The sequence below is a fragment of the Nannospalax galili genome, unplaced genomic scaffold (assembly GCF_000622305.1).
Source record: "Nannospalax galili isolate Female #2095 unplaced genomic scaffold, S.galili_v1.0 scaffold1097, whole genome shotgun sequence".
Lineage (NCBI taxonomy): Eukaryota > Metazoa > Chordata > Mammalia > Rodentia > Spalacidae > Nannospalax > Nannospalax galili.
The window spans coordinates 685,512-702,410 of NW_008340640.1; the positions used below are offsets into that span (position 1 = coordinate 685,512).

At 38.9% G+C, this 16,899-nt stretch overlaps 1 protein-coding gene across 22 annotated transcripts in view; it reads left to right on the top strand.

The window, feature by feature from the left end:
* The window catches only part of Tcf4 (transcription factor 4), a 353,045-nt gene that overhangs the window by 258,920 nt on the left and 77,226 nt on the right, over positions 1 to 16,899 (top strand). For 2 of the 22 annotated variants that reach the window (XM_029564771.1, XM_017798848.2), the window contains exon 1: positions 15,560 to 15,739. The exons of the other annotated variants lie outside the window; for them this stretch is intronic. In XM_029564771.1, coding sequence (XP_029420631.1) covers positions 15,671 to 15,739 — 69 coding nt within the window. In that variant the 5' untranslated portion in view covers positions 15,560 to 15,670. Of the gene's footprint in view, positions 1 to 15,559; positions 15,740 to 16,899 lie in introns of those variants that run through there. 22 annotated transcript variants of the gene reach the window in all.

A 16,899-nucleotide genomic window follows, 5' to 3' on the forward strand; every position in this document is an offset into this window, starting at 1 on the left:
TAATAACAATTAATAATAATAAAATATTCTAGTTCTAAATTTTAGTTTTTCTGTTTACATGTTCCTTGAATTTGAATTTCAATAAGCTAATTATTCAGTCAAATTCCATATAGTTAAAAATATGGCAGTTCCACAGAGATAAAATTGTGGCAAGTGAAATTGGAAACAAAAGTGGCGAAATTTTCTCCTAATGGTAATTTAAGATCACACCATCAGCTCTCGCCAGCGCGTGCATGTGTTAAGCCATATAGAGAAACCTGTAATTATTGTAATTGCTCTTTTTGCTTTATACTAACAAGCATCAAACCATGTTTCAAACTAGTTGTTTTGAAATACTTATTTGTCAAGTCATCGAATCTCAGAAAGTAAATGATAAGAGTTCCCCATGTTTATAGTCTGACTGTTGGCCATATTATGCAGGCTTTCAACTCCAGAGAGTTCAGAGATGCAAATGCATATGAACTCCTTCAGATAGTAAAGTTCAGAAAATTGATGTTGTGATGCCTGTTTACAGTGAAAAACAGAAACATCTGAATAACAGAATCTGTCAGCTGAGAGTCGTTCTTAGAAGAAAGTTCAACTACAGACAAGGAACAATCAGTCAGCAATTTACATTTTTCAAGCAAAAAATTGGAATGTGAAGCATTCAGCTCTTTTGCATCTACCATAGGAAGTGCCAACATAAAAAGATTAATATTTTAACAACAATAACCACATTGCTGAGTGCATCTTATATATGGCCTTTAAAAAGAGGAAACCCTCCGCTTGGTTGGGGCAGCTACAAATAGGTCAACACCAGGTTTTAAAGTTTTCCATAGTATATCTACTTATAATAGATAGACTGTGGAAATTGCTGACAAATTGCTGTTGACATTTTTAAAAGATATTTCATATACTTATTTCCGACTGTAAATGAAACTAACCAGTATAAATTCACTGTAACAAAAAATGTTTGCTTGCTAATACACAGAAAAAAATTTGCTTAGATCACAGACATAATTGTCCAGCTGCCTACTGATTTAAAAGAACATGTCAAAGAAAAAAACATGCAGAAAAGGACTCCTTTTTATGAGCCTACTATTTCGTGTTATTGACATACAAAGTATTTTAATTTTGTTATTTTTAAATAACAGTGAAATTGCTTGTCTGTGCCTGATTTCTCAAATCAAAACTATGTTGATTTTGTTCTTTAGGTTTAAGCTGGTAAATATTCACCGGACACTTAATCTCGATATTGTTGCTACGTCTTGCTCGCCTGCCTCTGCTTCAGTTTCCAAAATCCCTGCCTGAGATTCATGGATGCCAGTTTGAACATTTTTGCAGAGAAGGCTAATTTCTTAGTGGGAAATAATGTATTTGGTTCATTTTGTTTCTTGCTGATGTCTGATGGGTCTAAACATTTTGAGTATCGTGTTGACAGTAGGTAAGCATCCTCCCAGCTCTAGATGATGGCACTGTTTTAGGGTTAGAAGGAAGGACACTGCAACAGGGAACAGAGGGCTGGGGAGAAAAGTGGACAGAAAAAAGAAGGAATAGCCAGCGAGCTCTTTCACAGCCTTACCAAGAGGTCTATAGAACACTGTGCTGAAGGATCTTTGATTCCTGGTCCACTATAAATGTGGTTTACGTCACAGTCCGCTTTCTTTCTTTTTGGTTGTGGTTGTTCTTTTGTTTTGTTTGTTTTTTAACTAAAATTAAAGTGCCACCCTAATTGATTTCTTCCTTATACCTTATTGGTTTAACAACTTTACCAATCTTTGAGACATTGTCAACTTTCCAAATTGTGAATATTGTATGTGTCTGCTTCTAAGCCTGCTTGAAACTTCCATCACTGCTCTGCCACTGTGAGAAATGTCCCAGTGTCATTTCTTCTGGTAGGCCATGCCCATGGATACCAGCCTGCTACCAGGAGACCCACTGAGACTGAAACAAAAGCCCCTTCATTTCTGATCCAATGAGAATATATGTTTTTAGATAAAGGCACTGACAACTTCAAAAGTTGTTCAAATTTGGTAATGTACTGAAATTTATTTTTACCATGAGAAGAAAATGCAAGGGAACCAACCACATGCTTGCTCTGAACCGCAAACCTAAATGCCTCCTAGCACATGCAGTAAATAATTTCTTTTATCCCCCCAGTATTGTTAAAGTTCCACAAAAGTACAGTTTGCTCATCATCCCTATAATTTAAAAGTGAGAGAAGATCAAATCTTTTCAAGTTTTTTGTATCTGATTAAAGTTTTATTTATTCGTTGGCCCTTAACATTTTCAAACATAACTCTAAGATGACATAGGGTAAAATTATGTGATTAAAAATGATTGATTATGAAAAGAACAAGACCCCGTGTATTCATAAACAATTTGTAAATTATTTAGGAGATCAACAGAACCCTAAAACAGAGGAGAGAAATAGTGATCCATATACCAAGAAAAACAAATGAATAGTGTCCAAGTGAGACAGAGATGTGAAAGAATTGTATTTGTAGAGTGAAATGTCTGCTCAGCTCTACCCATGGGATTTTCAGAACACTGAAATTCTTGAAGACTTTTTAATATTGAAATATATAATAACCAATTCCACACATTATCATATCATTTTAGGTGACCTGTGTAGATAATTATTATATTTTATTGAACAAAACAATGTTTTCCTGGGAAGAATAGGTCTTAAGGTCGAATTTCCCATTAGGAGGTTGGAAATGCGTTGAGAATCAAGCATTAGCCCACGGCAACTTTGCTAGACTTCCTCTTTTGAAATGCTGAAGATCCATAACTTTCCAACTACAACCTTTTATTTTCTGATTCATTCATTTCACACGCTAAAATCTAGTTAGAATATTAAAGTTTCACATTTCTGATGCTCTTGTCTTTAAATTCCTGGCTGCTTTGATTACTTTCTTAGTTTTCTTCAAATTCATCTTTCTTACCTCTTAAGGAAATCAGGCATTTTATTCCAAAATGACTTAAAAGGGAACACTTCAGCTATAGCATTTTGTTTGAGAGAGGGTACTGCTTTAAGCTTGCTTACTTCTTCCCAGTTGGGTTAGAGATTGGGATAAAACACCTGGGAAGTCAGTGTTGTGAGCAGTGGAGATGACGGTCTGATTTCAAGCTCCACCAAAAAAATGCAAGATTTGGCTGGCATCCTCCAGGGACCTAGAGCTGTGCTTTCCTAGAGGCCAAATTACAACTCATCTTGAGAGAGGGCACGTTGAGGTAATTGGTAGGACCGAGAGGGGAGAGTTGAATTCCAGCTGCTTCCATTGTAGCTGACCTGAAAATGAATAGGGAATGTTCGCAGTGGAGGCTAACATTTGACTTGGCTTTTTCACCTCCACAAACCCAAGGGTGAGAATTATAGAGTACTGAGTGACTACAGCAATAATGATCCTGTTCAAGTGGGAATTGCTATGTTGGGAAAAACTCGCACACCATTTTAAAAATAGTTGATGCATTTACCAACCACAGTCCTATTACTGGAGTCCAATAAAGTTTATCCACAGTATGGGAAACACTCCTTATTTCTGTCGTTGGCTGTCTAGCGAGTATGCCTTGAACTTCCACTTTTTGGATTCTGACCCTTTAGTTACCGTCTTAATGGGAGACATTTGGAATCACTGGATTCCTACCTCTAAGAAAGAACCAAACTGGAAATGTAATCTAGACTCCCTATTTCCCTAAAATTGTGCCTTTTAAAAAATAAGGCGAATTACGCTGTATTTCTCAATAGCTTTTCTAACGAATAAAACAAATTAAATTGATGTTACATGCATATTTAAACCCCATCCAGTTAAGTACAGATGTGATTAAAATAATCAAATGTATTACTTAAAAAATTAAAAAGGATAAAATCTGTACCCCATTATTTTATTGACTTTTAAATATAAATTGCAGAAATGTTTACATTCCTAATGGCATTATTAAGCTAAACTGACACATCAGAAGAGAAAAAGTTGATTGGCCAGCACGTTATTATTTCTGCACCTGCTCTTACAATTCAGAAGAGCCTAGCAGTTCCAGTTCAGAGCAGGGTGGATGGTGTTTTCCTTAGGCTTCCTTTGTGTGATGTGGGGGTTGGGATAAATGTTTAACAAGTGTGGTTTCACTTTGTAGTGCCTTTGTGTGTGTTGTTGGGATTAAAAGACTACAATGTTTTTTCATGTAGCTTTGAAATTAATATGCAAATAATAGGGGATGAGGAGGCCTGTACCTGATGCATTGAACCTCCCTCAGGAAAATGGGAGGGCAGCCTTTTAGCAGAAGTTGTTCCATGCCAGATATGGCCAACTCTTCCTGTCTTTATCCTGGGGATCCCTACAGGAGAGTAAGGGAGAAGGTGGAAGATCTGGAATGAATCCACCAGATTTTTATGTTCTGGTTACATATTGGCTAGCAGGTTTGAAGACCGTGACACATTTTGTAAAAGATGAGTTGAGTCTGGCTGGTCTTAATCGTAAATGTCATTTTCCCCACCATTTGAGCCTTATTCCTCCCAGTAGCTGAGGTGGCAGTATTTGCTAAAAGAGTTCTAGAATTTTGGAGGGCCTCATTATTCACGATGAAGTTTATACAAACCAACGGAAACTTTGTGCCCATAGTGGGATAATTAATGCCCTGATCTTGTCTGTATTTTGTTTTTTTAAGATTCTTTAAGACTGTCATTTTATTCTTTGAAACGTAATGACATTAGATTTGGGTTGAGAGGGAAGAAAGTGTATTTTCTCAATTGGTGGCTAGTTAGAGCTTGCAAGGACATGGATAAAAATGCCATTATTTCCTAAAAGACAGTAGTTATCATCAATTCACATGAGTTTAGACTTTGCCCTGTAATAATTGAAATTCCCAGATTTTAATAACACTTAATGTGTCACATGGATCCCACTTAATCTCCCCCCGTCTTCACAGCAAAATGTTCACATAAATGAACTCTCAATTTGATATCGACTGTTTAGCTTAGTCCCTTCCAGAGTTAATACTGTTTCCATAATTAAACATGTTCGGCAGTTGCTATAGGAGTACCTCTTAAAAACAATGCTCCTCCCTGTTCTTATAAGCTAGCTGTTGGCTAGGTCAGCAAAACATGGGAGCCTGATTTTATAAGTTTAAGCAAGTAAGGTCTACTTTACCATTGTGTTAGACATTCTGCTTGTGAGGGAATAGAAGAGAGAAGTCCATCATATCTTCACTTTGTTGTATTTGCAACAGAAATGTGTGTGCTCAAATTGGTTATTTTCAACTGATGACAGCTGTGATATTTAAAATGATCCCAGCTGTTGTGACTTAAAATTGATTTTCCTATTAACACCTGAGAAAAAGACCATGCTGTATAAACCTTAAATAAGGTAAGTGTAAAATTAGATATGTTGATGCAAGTCTGATGATACGGCTTCCCAGAGGTTGCAGAGTTGAAGCAAAGCTTTTGAGTGCTCACAAGCAATGAGTGGAAACTGGAGCTAGGTGTTAGGTGGTTAGATGCATTTAACTTTGAGACAGTTTGTGTCATGACAGATGCTCCTGAGGCCATTTGACAGCATCAGTTTTGCCAATAAAACCTTTTAGTATTCAGTTTACTTAATTAGCCCCCAGAAAGGCGACTTGCAGGAATCATTAGGAGCACCTGACCTCTAGGCTGTGGAAGCTGTGTCATCTTTCAGATTGGAACTGAAGAAATGCAAGCCTGTGCTCATTTGTCGCTTGTGGAAGATGTCTTGGTTTTATGGCCCTTTTCTTTCATCATTTTGTGGATGATGGAAAGAGAAAAACTGATTCAAAAGAAGAAACAAATTATATACTCAAATAGTTTTAGGCCAGCCCTTGCTTTTAGAATCTTGAGGGCATCTTAAATTTCTGTCTTACAGATCTGTGTAAAAGTTTCAAAGTTAATGATTTCTGGGTTCCATTGGTCTGTTTAGATTTTTTACAATCTAAGGTCTGTTGGTATTAGAGCACTGATGTAGCAGTGAATTGCCTATCATTCTAACAATGCAGTCATTCTAACAATACTTTGGCACATTTGGATATTGAGGCATGATAATACTGATAAGGTGTGATGCGTAACACATACAGCTTCCTGATATGGAATTATTTATGGACAATCGTGCCTTCACAGATGCACTGCCAATAGGGAGCTATGTAGATTAAACTCTTTGGCTGGTCCTCAGCTTTTTACCTGTGTAACTCAATCAGAATTGAAAGCATGACAGGTTTTACAATGATAAATGGGTGACAGGATCAGAGAAAATACAGATGGCTGGTGGATGAATGGATAGCTTGCATAACTAGACAGTAATAGATAATGCCAATTATTTATTGCTCAAACTTGTTTATTCATCAGAAATTTATAGACAGTGTATTAGTTTGATTACTGCATGTAGATCAGCAGAACAAGTTGGTTGAAAATAATAAATATTTCCATCACAGAATTAAAGTTACTATAGAGACAAATTTTAAACTTCCAGCATAAACATAGATTACCCATTTCAGACCTATAGTTCACAGTATCGCATACTGAGTGATCATGGGTGTAAATGGCTATTTCCTTGTTTAGAGGCAGGAAGATACTTCTAGAGATGTTTGTGGAAGACTTCAGAAGAGCAAAATGGATATTTGTTGCTGACAGACTCTGATTATAAACATGCATTTCCAGAGTGGTGGTGCCCCCCAGGGGACAGATGCCAATATCTGGAAACAATTTTGATTGCCACAGTTGTGGGGATGGGGAGGAGGGTGTGCTACTGGTAAACAGTTCTAGAGGCTAAATCTCCTACCATGAATACGACTGCCCCCCTCATCTGCTGAGGCAGGGAAGCCCGGTTGTAGAAGTAACAAACCTGAACCTCTACAGTTACTTGTCCTTGTGAGCCAATTAGAGATTCTCTTTCCTTTCCCCACTTCCTTCCCTTCCCTCTTCCCTCCCCTTTCTCATCCCGCTTCCCTTCGCTTTTCCTTCCCTTTTCCTATTTCCCTTCCCATCCCCTCCAACAAATTGTCTTCTGTTTGTAGATATACCATTCTATAGTATTGTCCAGATATCTCCATGATTTACCAAGAAAGCACAGCATTTCATTTGCAATATTGTAAATATTGTAAATTATTTGTGAACCAACTGGAAGGGCTTCAGCACAACTGTCAGAATATATTGAGTCCGTAAGATATGTTTTCTCCATACTCTAAACACATACTTGTATCTTGCCTTTGAAAATACTGGGAGCGCCATCCATGTTGTTTGTTTATCTGCATCATCCTAAAAGAAGAAGTGTATTACAGTTTTCCCCTAGAAGATATAAGGACAAAAAAAAAAAAAGAAATTAGCATAAAATTTAATTAACTAATAATGACATTTCAAAGTATTTGAGGGGAGCACTGAGAATATTGTTTGGAATCGTTATTAAATATATTGTCTGCATCAAAAAATTAAAGATTAATCTTTAATATCTTTAATGGGAAACTCTTCAGCTCTCACAATATTCCAGTTTTTCCCCCTATTCACAACCGGGGTCCCCCGTCCCTGCCGCTGCCCTATGTCCTTCATCACTGCGTTATTCCCGACTGAGATTTGGAAAGTGATTTTGAGACCTCCATTGCCTTTCCTAATACTCTGTGGAGGAAGGTTGAAGGATCTGGTGGCAGAATCTTAACACCTGCCAACTTTTAGAACCCAGAAGCACACCTCACTTCTTAGATGCCAAATTTTGGAGAGAGTTGCCAAGTCTCTACAGTAGCTGTGCCACCCTTCCATTTCCGCCCCAGGCTATACAAAGTTCCCCAAAGTTTGATGAGAGTAGACATGGCCGTTAGGACATTAGGTGGGCAGCTCAGATACACAGTGGATCGTTGCACAGTTGAGTTTCACTTACTGCTTGGTGTATTGGCTGATGGGATTGCAGTTCTGTCCCATAAGCATCCTCACACAGTGCTGCATGCTTCCTGGAGTACTGAGCACATTGGTCCTGTGCAGTTCTAGTGAAAGCCCATTAATAATAGAGGATTATCTTCAGCCCCACCTCTTTCTGAGACATCCTGAGAATTCGCTCCACACTTGGCTCTTTTGGGGGCTCAGCTTTTCACATTTCATAGTATAGAATTGTCTAGATTCGTAGTGAGCAGTTGCAAAGACAGTGTTTTTTCTTTTTAACATGTTAGTGGGAGAATAGTAAAGGTTGCATTTTATGATAATTTCATTTGGTGGAGCATTTCTGCTCCTGGGAGATGGTAATTTTTTAAGTTGTCAACTGACTTTAAGGAAAAGTTCTCTTAGGGACTGTTGACCTGTTTTCAGTTTTGACAACCCCTGACTATCTGTGTTAGATAATCTGTATTTCTCTTACATTCCATAAGCTACAGTATAATCTGACTAATTTTAAAACAATAACTTGCTTACCCATTGATTGCAGAATATTCTTTAGAAAGGCTGCTTATGTGGTATTTGTATATTTACAGGGTATAAAATAATCTTAATGTACCTTTTCTTTAATGTTCAGGAACATGGTTCAAAGTGGGGCACAATTATACGGACTCTTTTATGTAGCAATAGTATTTGATAAAATACACTTGTAAACCACAGTTCTTTCAGAACATGTTCTCAAATACCTTCTAAACTACTTTAATCCTTCTGCACCCCATAAGATAGGTGCTTAAAATTTTGTTAGCCCATTTCATAGGTTATCCTGTCCCTATCCAATGGGATAGCCACTATCCACCTGTGGCTATTACCATTTAAATGTAAATTACTTAAAATCAAATGCAATTTTTTTTTAATCCACTTTCTCAGTTACACCATCCACATTTAAAATTCTCAGTAGTCACATTTGGTTAGTGTCCCCACTATTCGCTGCACAGAGAGCCTTTGAATCATTGTAAGAACTTTTATTGGGAAGTTTTGGTCTAAGAAAGGGAAGCTCTTGTGAATGAAATACTTATCTATGTCAAGATCGTATGATCATGACAGAAGCAAAGTCCCTTCTACCATGTATTTCAATATGATAGTTTGTGTTTCTTTTACTTTTATAGTCAGGCAAACTTCTGAGGTAAGAGTTGCCATTTAATGCTTCCTCATATCATCTTAGAGGATGCTCATTTCAATTCTGTGTCTCTCTTAAATCTAAGTTTCCTGCTTGATTTAGACCAACTTTTCCAAGGATCGTCCTTTTGCCTGTTTGCACAGAGTAGGGACTTTGAACCTCCTTCCTCTGCCTCAACCAGTGAGATTCTGAAGGAGAGGGCTCGCCAGGTCTTAGGTCATCTTTGTATGCTGGCTATCATATCACAGACAGTCAAGAGATATTTCTGCAGCTAAATGAATGAGCTGCATCCAGCATGCATGCCCTTGTCTCCCTGAACAGAAGGCAAGCCTTGTGTAGAAGGCTTGTGGCCTCCACAGAAGACAAACAGCTAGTCCTTCAAAAAAAAAAAGTACTATTTTTTTTTTTTTCTGGAAGGCATATAATGCATATTTACTTCAGGTACACCTCCAGACTTTTCTTCACAGTAAATGAAAAACGTCTATCTTAGTAGGACTTATTTTTTCCTAACTAGACTTTGAGTTGTTAGGAAATGATGGCACATTTCCTCAACAAGTTTATAAACATTTAGAGAACAAAGTCTTACTTTTTATTTTCTCCTCAAATAGCATCACAACAGTATGTACATAGGGGTAATCAGATAGTACTTATTTAACGAACCACTATTAAAACTTCTTAATTTCCTATTTCTCACAGTTTTTCCTACTCAAAGGAATATGTAGGACATTATTTGTAGTTCACTTAAATAAATGCATATGTGCATATATGCGTGCATGCATGCATACATACATACATAGTTATCTCTTCGTTCCCTGCTTCACTAAGTTGGGAATTTTGTAGTTAATGTCTGTGATACCAAAGGGCACCTCATGCACTCTTCAACAAGATTGTATTACAATTCCAAGATTGTATTACTCATTTTTCAGTGATGCCTGTAGGTGCCTATGAATGGTCTAAACCTAGGATATTGCACAGCACAGGGAATGGATTCCTTAGTTTTTTGGTGCCTTGTACAGACCATGTTAGAATAAAAGAGAAGATTACAGAACTTTCCCACCCTACTCCTGCTGTGCAGCCTAGGCACTGGGCGCTCCCTAAAGTCTCCCATGCACACGCTGGCAGGTGCTTTCTCCTTGGGCTTCTAATGGTATCGCAAGCCATCTTTTCTCCCAGTAATAATTATGGTGTTAAGAGACATTTGTGCTCTGTGCACTCTTTCAGCTTGTACCATGTTTAGTTCCTGTTATGCAAATACCGCTTTAAACTTAGCCATGCCAATTTGCATTAATATTTTGGTTTCATATAGCTAGCAATTGCATGTCACAAACAAGTGCATTTTAATGAGTACTGGCAGAATGATAAAAAGGTTATTCATTAAATACTATTGTAGAAAAATACAGTAGTTGGTTGCCAAAAATCATTAAAGCAAAATATAATGTGCATTGAGGCCACAAGGATGCCCCTCCTTAGGAGCATGTGACCCTGTGGCATTCAGTGCAATAAGAATTAATGCTATTCATGCAGGCATGGAAGGTGGGGTTAATTAATATAAAATACAAGCCAGAAGACCATTGACATCCCTGTTTATTTTTAAGTTTGAGCATATTTTACTTTCTGATAACATCACGAGCTCATAGGGCATTCACCTCCAAATTGAGGTGAAGGACTTTAACAGTCATGAAGACTGAGTTGGAAAGCAATGTATTTTTAAACTTTACATTTTGGTCCTAAATCCTGAAATGGTATTTGTTGTTGTTGTTATTGTTGATTTGTGATTTTTTTTTCCTCCCCTTTTCTGAAATCCTTTATCAGATTGTGAATAAGTTTTTCTTTTTGCTGGGCGATGTGGGAAAAAATTAAAAATTTGTATTTTTTTTAGAAATACGCTGCATTAACACATGGGCTGTGCAGGCTGGTGCCACGGTTGTCATTGTGGTTCCTAATTATAATGAGCTTTTTTGGTGGTGTTATTGCAGTTGTTCCCCCCACCCCCAGTCCCCTTAACTCACTTTTCCCAGAAGGAGAGTTCCAAGCCTTTGAAAATTCTCATGATTTTGCAAATCCACTCTATTTTTGTCGAGAATACAGGAAAGTTAAAACTGGCTGGTACGCTGCCATGTTTTGAATCCAATTTTAAAGCAACCCTTTGCAAGCCAGGGAGTGAAACTGACATCTTTGTATCTGTAATGAAGATAATTACACCTGCAAGGTGACATCACTAGCGATGTGACAAATGCACTTGAGAACCAAGTCCCCGGCCCTCTCTGAATTCTGTAGACCACTTTTGGCATTTAACACTCGACACCTCTTTCAGGCTTGTCGTTTGAGAAGTTGCTTTCAGATGAATTTACTAAAGCTGACTGACACAGGGTTAAATTAATTCTTTTCTTTATTACTCAAAGTGATACAGACCTTTCTTGGACTAATGTAGCTTAATTAGTGGTCAATTAAAACTGAACATTGCTGAATTGAAGTTCTTTGATCAAACTCCCTGGCATGGGTTCTCTTTCTTTAACTAGCCACCATCTTGAATTCATTTGGAATCAGTAGTATAAACAAGTTTAAAACTGGTTCTTTTATAAGAAAGTCAGGAGGCTTGTATAGCTCTGGTTTCTTTTTTTACTTCTGTAGGCGGCAATTCAAAGGCATGCTAAATGAAAACAGTACTACACCCTGCAAAAAATACATTTTTAAAAGTAACAGTAAATAGTCAGGAAACAGTCAGTGCCCCAACCCATTTACTTTAGACTGGAGATGTGTTGATCTGTAAATAATTAATATCCACTCTCCCAATGTAAAGGAAAACTGCCCTACTCTCCTACCAGAAGTACCAATCTACAACCATAATAAAAAGGGAAATGTGCACACCTGGGTGTTGCTGGCAGCAGGGAGAAGGGCCCCACCATACGGTTGGGCCTAGTCACTCCGAAACGCCTCCTTCATTGCTCCTGGGATGATGTTTCACCTCCCTGACTTCGAGGTTGGGGTGAGACATTGCCTAATTCACTTGTTGATGCTATCATTTATTTTAAAGGGCATTTAACACTCGACATATGACTGCATACACATCACTTGGTTAAAGTATATAGTGTTTTTGCTAGAATTTTGGTGCAGTTCCCAAAACAAAATAGGAGGTTGGAAATGAGAAAGAGTCGGTATTAAGTAGCTATCGGTAGTTCAGCCTCTCCTGTTACCAGTGTCCTGTCTTAATATTTAAAGTACATATGCTGTTCTTGTCTAAACATAAATTGATACCGTTCAGAAATCCTAGGTTTTGAAAGCTTAACAAGCTTAAAACACCATTGATGATGACATTCAGTTGGCGCTACGTACTTTAAGGTATTAATTAAAACCAGTAGTTTTATATTGGAAATCAAAGTGATAGATGATGCCGAAGTATTTGGTTTGCTGTCATGACTGGCTTCTCTTGACTTCTGAAGTTTTCAAAAGGGGAAAAGGAGATTTTGGAAGTGCCCATGTACCTTCCTCCCTGCCCCCCATAAATGACAAATTTTTGTAGTTTTTATTACTTATATCCAAAAATGATAGTTATAAACCATAATTAAAATTAAAAATTTCATCCCATGACAGAAAGAGAAATTGTTTATAGTCAATGTGCCTTTCAGCATTCTGTCTTGCCTTCTCCCTAAAGGGCTGATTAGAGAGAATAATTGGGGATGATGGCGGGAGGAAGACGACAATTCCATTTAATTAAAGATAATTTATTTTACTTTAAATTGGTGATGTCCCACATGAATAAGAGTAGATTTAGCAGATAGATTTATTAATGGGTACTGACATCTCAGTTGACAGAAAAAGCAAACATTTTCTTTCTTCATTGTTTTTATTGCGTCCCAGCACCTGAAATTGCTGTCAGCCTGCTTCCTTTGCTGCTTGACAGAGCTCTAGACTGTTCCACCAAATATGCAATTACTGGTTTATCACTGAAACCTACTTGATTGTCTCCTGAGTCGAAAGCCAGGCCAGGCCTCAAAAGTCTGCTCAGGCCCTCAGGAATGACATGAGAAATACTCTCTTCTTTAATGATGTCTCCATCACTGATTTTTTCCCATCACATTTCCCTTGGCCTTGTGCAGTATGCGTGCTTGAATATTCCATCAAGGAAGCTGTGGCTTGAGTAGCCTACATAGTGAAAAATAGTCCAGGACTACTACTGTCTGCCCCATCCAGGTCGATCCCTGACAAGAATCCTGCAATGATTAAGTCTCTTATGTCATCTCGTGCAATTATAAACAGATCCTGGAAGTTACATTTTTTTTTTTTTAAATGTTAGAAAGTGAATTCAAAAAATATGTGTTGCTGGGCATGGTGGCACTTGAGAGGCAAAGGCAGAGGCAGACAGATCTCTGTGAGATCAAGGCCAACCTGGTCTACATAGCAAGTTCCAGGCCAGCTGGGGCTACAGGGAGACCATGCCCCCCACCCCCAAAAAAAGAGAAAAGAAAAAAGTGTGAGATAGTTTTCATGACCATCTTTCCAGTCTGTGATGGTTTAGATCTAGCGTACCTTTGCCAGATTTGTCATTCCCTAAACCCTGAGAAACTGCCTTTATGCTTCTGACAAACTGTTGTTTCCAGTTCTGTTTGTTCTCAACTGCATTGTATTCAGATGTCGTACTTAATATCAGTGTCCCGCTCCTGTATTCTAATTCATGTTTTCTGTTGCTTGTCGTTTCTGTATACTTGTCTAGTATATTTCTTTCACATTTTGTTTCTCTTTGAATGAAGTGCAGGTTTTCTGACCACCTCTTCCTCCTCCAGCTTCTCGTGCTCACAACTTCCTCTCTTGCTCAGACCCTCTAGGCTTGACTTACTGTTAGGTATCTGACCCTTTGTTACTGTCCTTTTTGTAAAGGTTTTCTCTGTGTCAGTGCCTGTCCTTGTCTTCACATTTCAGTGGTGTGCCTTTCCAGCTTTAGTTTTGAAAATCAACTCATATAGCCAGTGTTTACCCAGTAAAGGGGGGGGGGGATGAGAGTTCTGTGGGGGGATAGAGATCATGGTGAAATCTTTATTTTATTTTAGCCAGATGGCTTTATTTTGTCATCTTCTGCCAGTTCACTGTTCCAAATTGATGTTAGATCAGTGGTGGTGTTTTTTAAGGATTAACTTTTATTAAATCTTGATTTCCATGTTGTGTTAACCTTCCCCTTTAGCCAAAGCATCTTTTTCCTTTTATCTACCCATTTAACTTGTTGGTCTTAATAACCTGGTACCTCAGGCCTAAGTTGATCCACAATTTCCTGCCACTTTTATCCCTCTCTTTTATTGCTGTTCTCCTCAGTTCATCATATATCTTTCTTCTATAATTATTGAATTCATACTGTCACCAAAATTCTCCAAACAGAATGTGTTGGCAAACAAACAGCCTCCCTTGCAGGACAATAGGGAAATCTACTTTAAATTCTAATTTCTTCCCAGAGTTGTGCAGTCATGACTCTCTGGTAGTAGAGGCATGGAAGCTAGACTATTGATTCTTAATTGAAGGTTAAATCTCTATATATGATTTTTTTTTTTTTGCATAGAAACAGTTGTAGGTTACAGATGGTAAACTCGATTATGCTGTTGGGCAGTAGATGAGACTTGGGCTGTGGGTATGGGTGGTCTGGGTCTGGGTGTGGGTGTGGGTATGTGGTAGGAGAAAGCTTGGAGGTGGGGAGCTGAGAGGGTGATTTGTGGCCAGCAAATCCCTACATTAAGTCCCACTTGGCCCCTGCTGGCCTAGAAAGCAATAGGCCGTAGGTCAAAATAAATGAATATCCTTAACTCAGAGGTATTGGTTCATCGTTCCTGTTCCACCATCAGTCTATTTTAGTTCTCTTCCTGATATTCCGCTGTTTCCACAGTAATTTCACTTACCATTTTCAAGCACCTTCAACCCCATTTGTCTTTTGCTGCCAATAGTCAAATAGCATTAAGTCCTCAGGATACTTTTGTGACCTGGGGTCTCTATAGTAGCCTTTGCATTCTGGGAAAATGTCAGAAAATATGAAAATAAATACCTGAAAAGAAAGCCAGGTGTGGTGGCACATGCCTGTAATCAAAGCACTTGGGAGTGGGGGCAGAAGGATCAGGACTTAGAAGCCAGCCTCCATTATGTAGTGAGTTGGATACCAACCTGAACTGCATGAGACTGTCTCAATTAAAAAATATATAATAATAATAATAATAATAATAATAATAATAATAAACTCTGAAACACCAATGCAGTAGCTCCAGATTGGAAGCATCACCACTTTGATGCTGTGAAAAAAGGTTGAGGGATAGAAGCCTCCTCTGACCCCAAGGTAACAGGAACAGGGAATGGGAAGAGAGAAGCTACTAAACGTGGTCTAGATCTGGCTCAAGCCAGGGTGACGCCTGGGGACTGGTCATTTGGGTGGCCCGGCCTGTCCCACCTCCCTTCTCCATGCACTCCTCCCAGCCTCCTCCTAGGCCCTCCCACCCCCAGGCCAGCCCTGGGCCTTGCAGCAGACATCTGCGGGCCTGAACCGCATATATCCAGCATGAGGTCGCCTCTCTGCCTCCCATTATGAATTCTGGGCTGTGGTCCTGCATGCTCCTTGTCTGTCAGATTGCAGTTCTGATGCTGTCAGCCATGTCTGACCAATCAGCAAACAACACCACAGGATGAAATTTAAACAATGCAGATGCTCACATGCAGGGTTATGTTGCCTGGACCACGAAGGGAGAGCAGAGGTAAGGTCAGAGTCTCCCCAGAGTGGTCGGTCCCCAGCCTGCCTAGCTTGACACTTCTGAAGCTACACTGTTGCTTTGCCTTGTGGGTTGCTATCTGCTCTGCCCTGCCTCTTTCTTTCCTGCCACTCGCCAGAACTTTAGTTTAGTTCCCTACCCTTACTACTCTACTCCGTTGAATTCACTTCATCTCCTTCTCTCTTGACTTGGTGCTGTCATTATGAATGTGCCTGGATTGCCTCTAGGCTGCAGGAATTTGCTCAGGTCTTGCCACACTTACAGGATGGCGAGGCTGCTGGGATCAGGGCAAATGTGTGGAATTAATAGGCCTTATTCATTTTTTTTCCCCCTGCTGGACAATGGAATTTTTCTTCAGGTTATAACTGTATTTTGCCTCCTTATGACTGTGATGTATTGAATTGTAAATTGAGCTTAAATAATCTTTTTTCAGAACTGGTTTACTTAGAATAGATATAAATAGATCTGATCTAAATGAGGAGGAATCAGCCCATCTTGAGAATTGGGGGCGTCGGGGGAAGAAAGAGTTGCTCTCTGTTCCCCTTCCTAGACTTGCCAGTGTTTGCTCACCAGTTTCCCGCTGGCAGAGCTACCGTGTGGCTGTCATCCTCTTCTGTTTTAAGTATTCAGTTGGTCCTTTTATAACTTAGAGTGTTTACTGGGTTCCGTACTCCCTCGTCCCATCTGGAAAATATTTAAACTTCATAAGATCTATAATATGAAAATACCACGTATAAGGGGCTAGGCAGAAGGAAGAGAGTGGAGAGCCATCGTATGTGTTTAGAGTCAGTTGTTCACTCAGAAGCGGCTGCTGGAGGAATTGGAACAAATAGCTTATGTGGGGGGAATGGTTTGGTCCAGAGCTGTACATTTCCACCACAGAATGAGCCTTGGTTTGTAAAACTGACATTCTGTTGTGACTTCCAAATCCAAACAAATCTCTGCAAATTTCTGCCCGATCGAGTTAATAAGAAAATATATACATGCAGAGGCAAGAGCTGTGTGCTACTTGGCGGTTCTGTCAGTGCGGGTGAAAATAAGAGACGGATTTTACCTACTGTATTTAACAGCCAGCCAGCAACTGCCAGGACCTCCAGCTTGCTGGTTTTCTTGATTTTCTTTTTCTTTCTTTCTTTCTTTCTTTC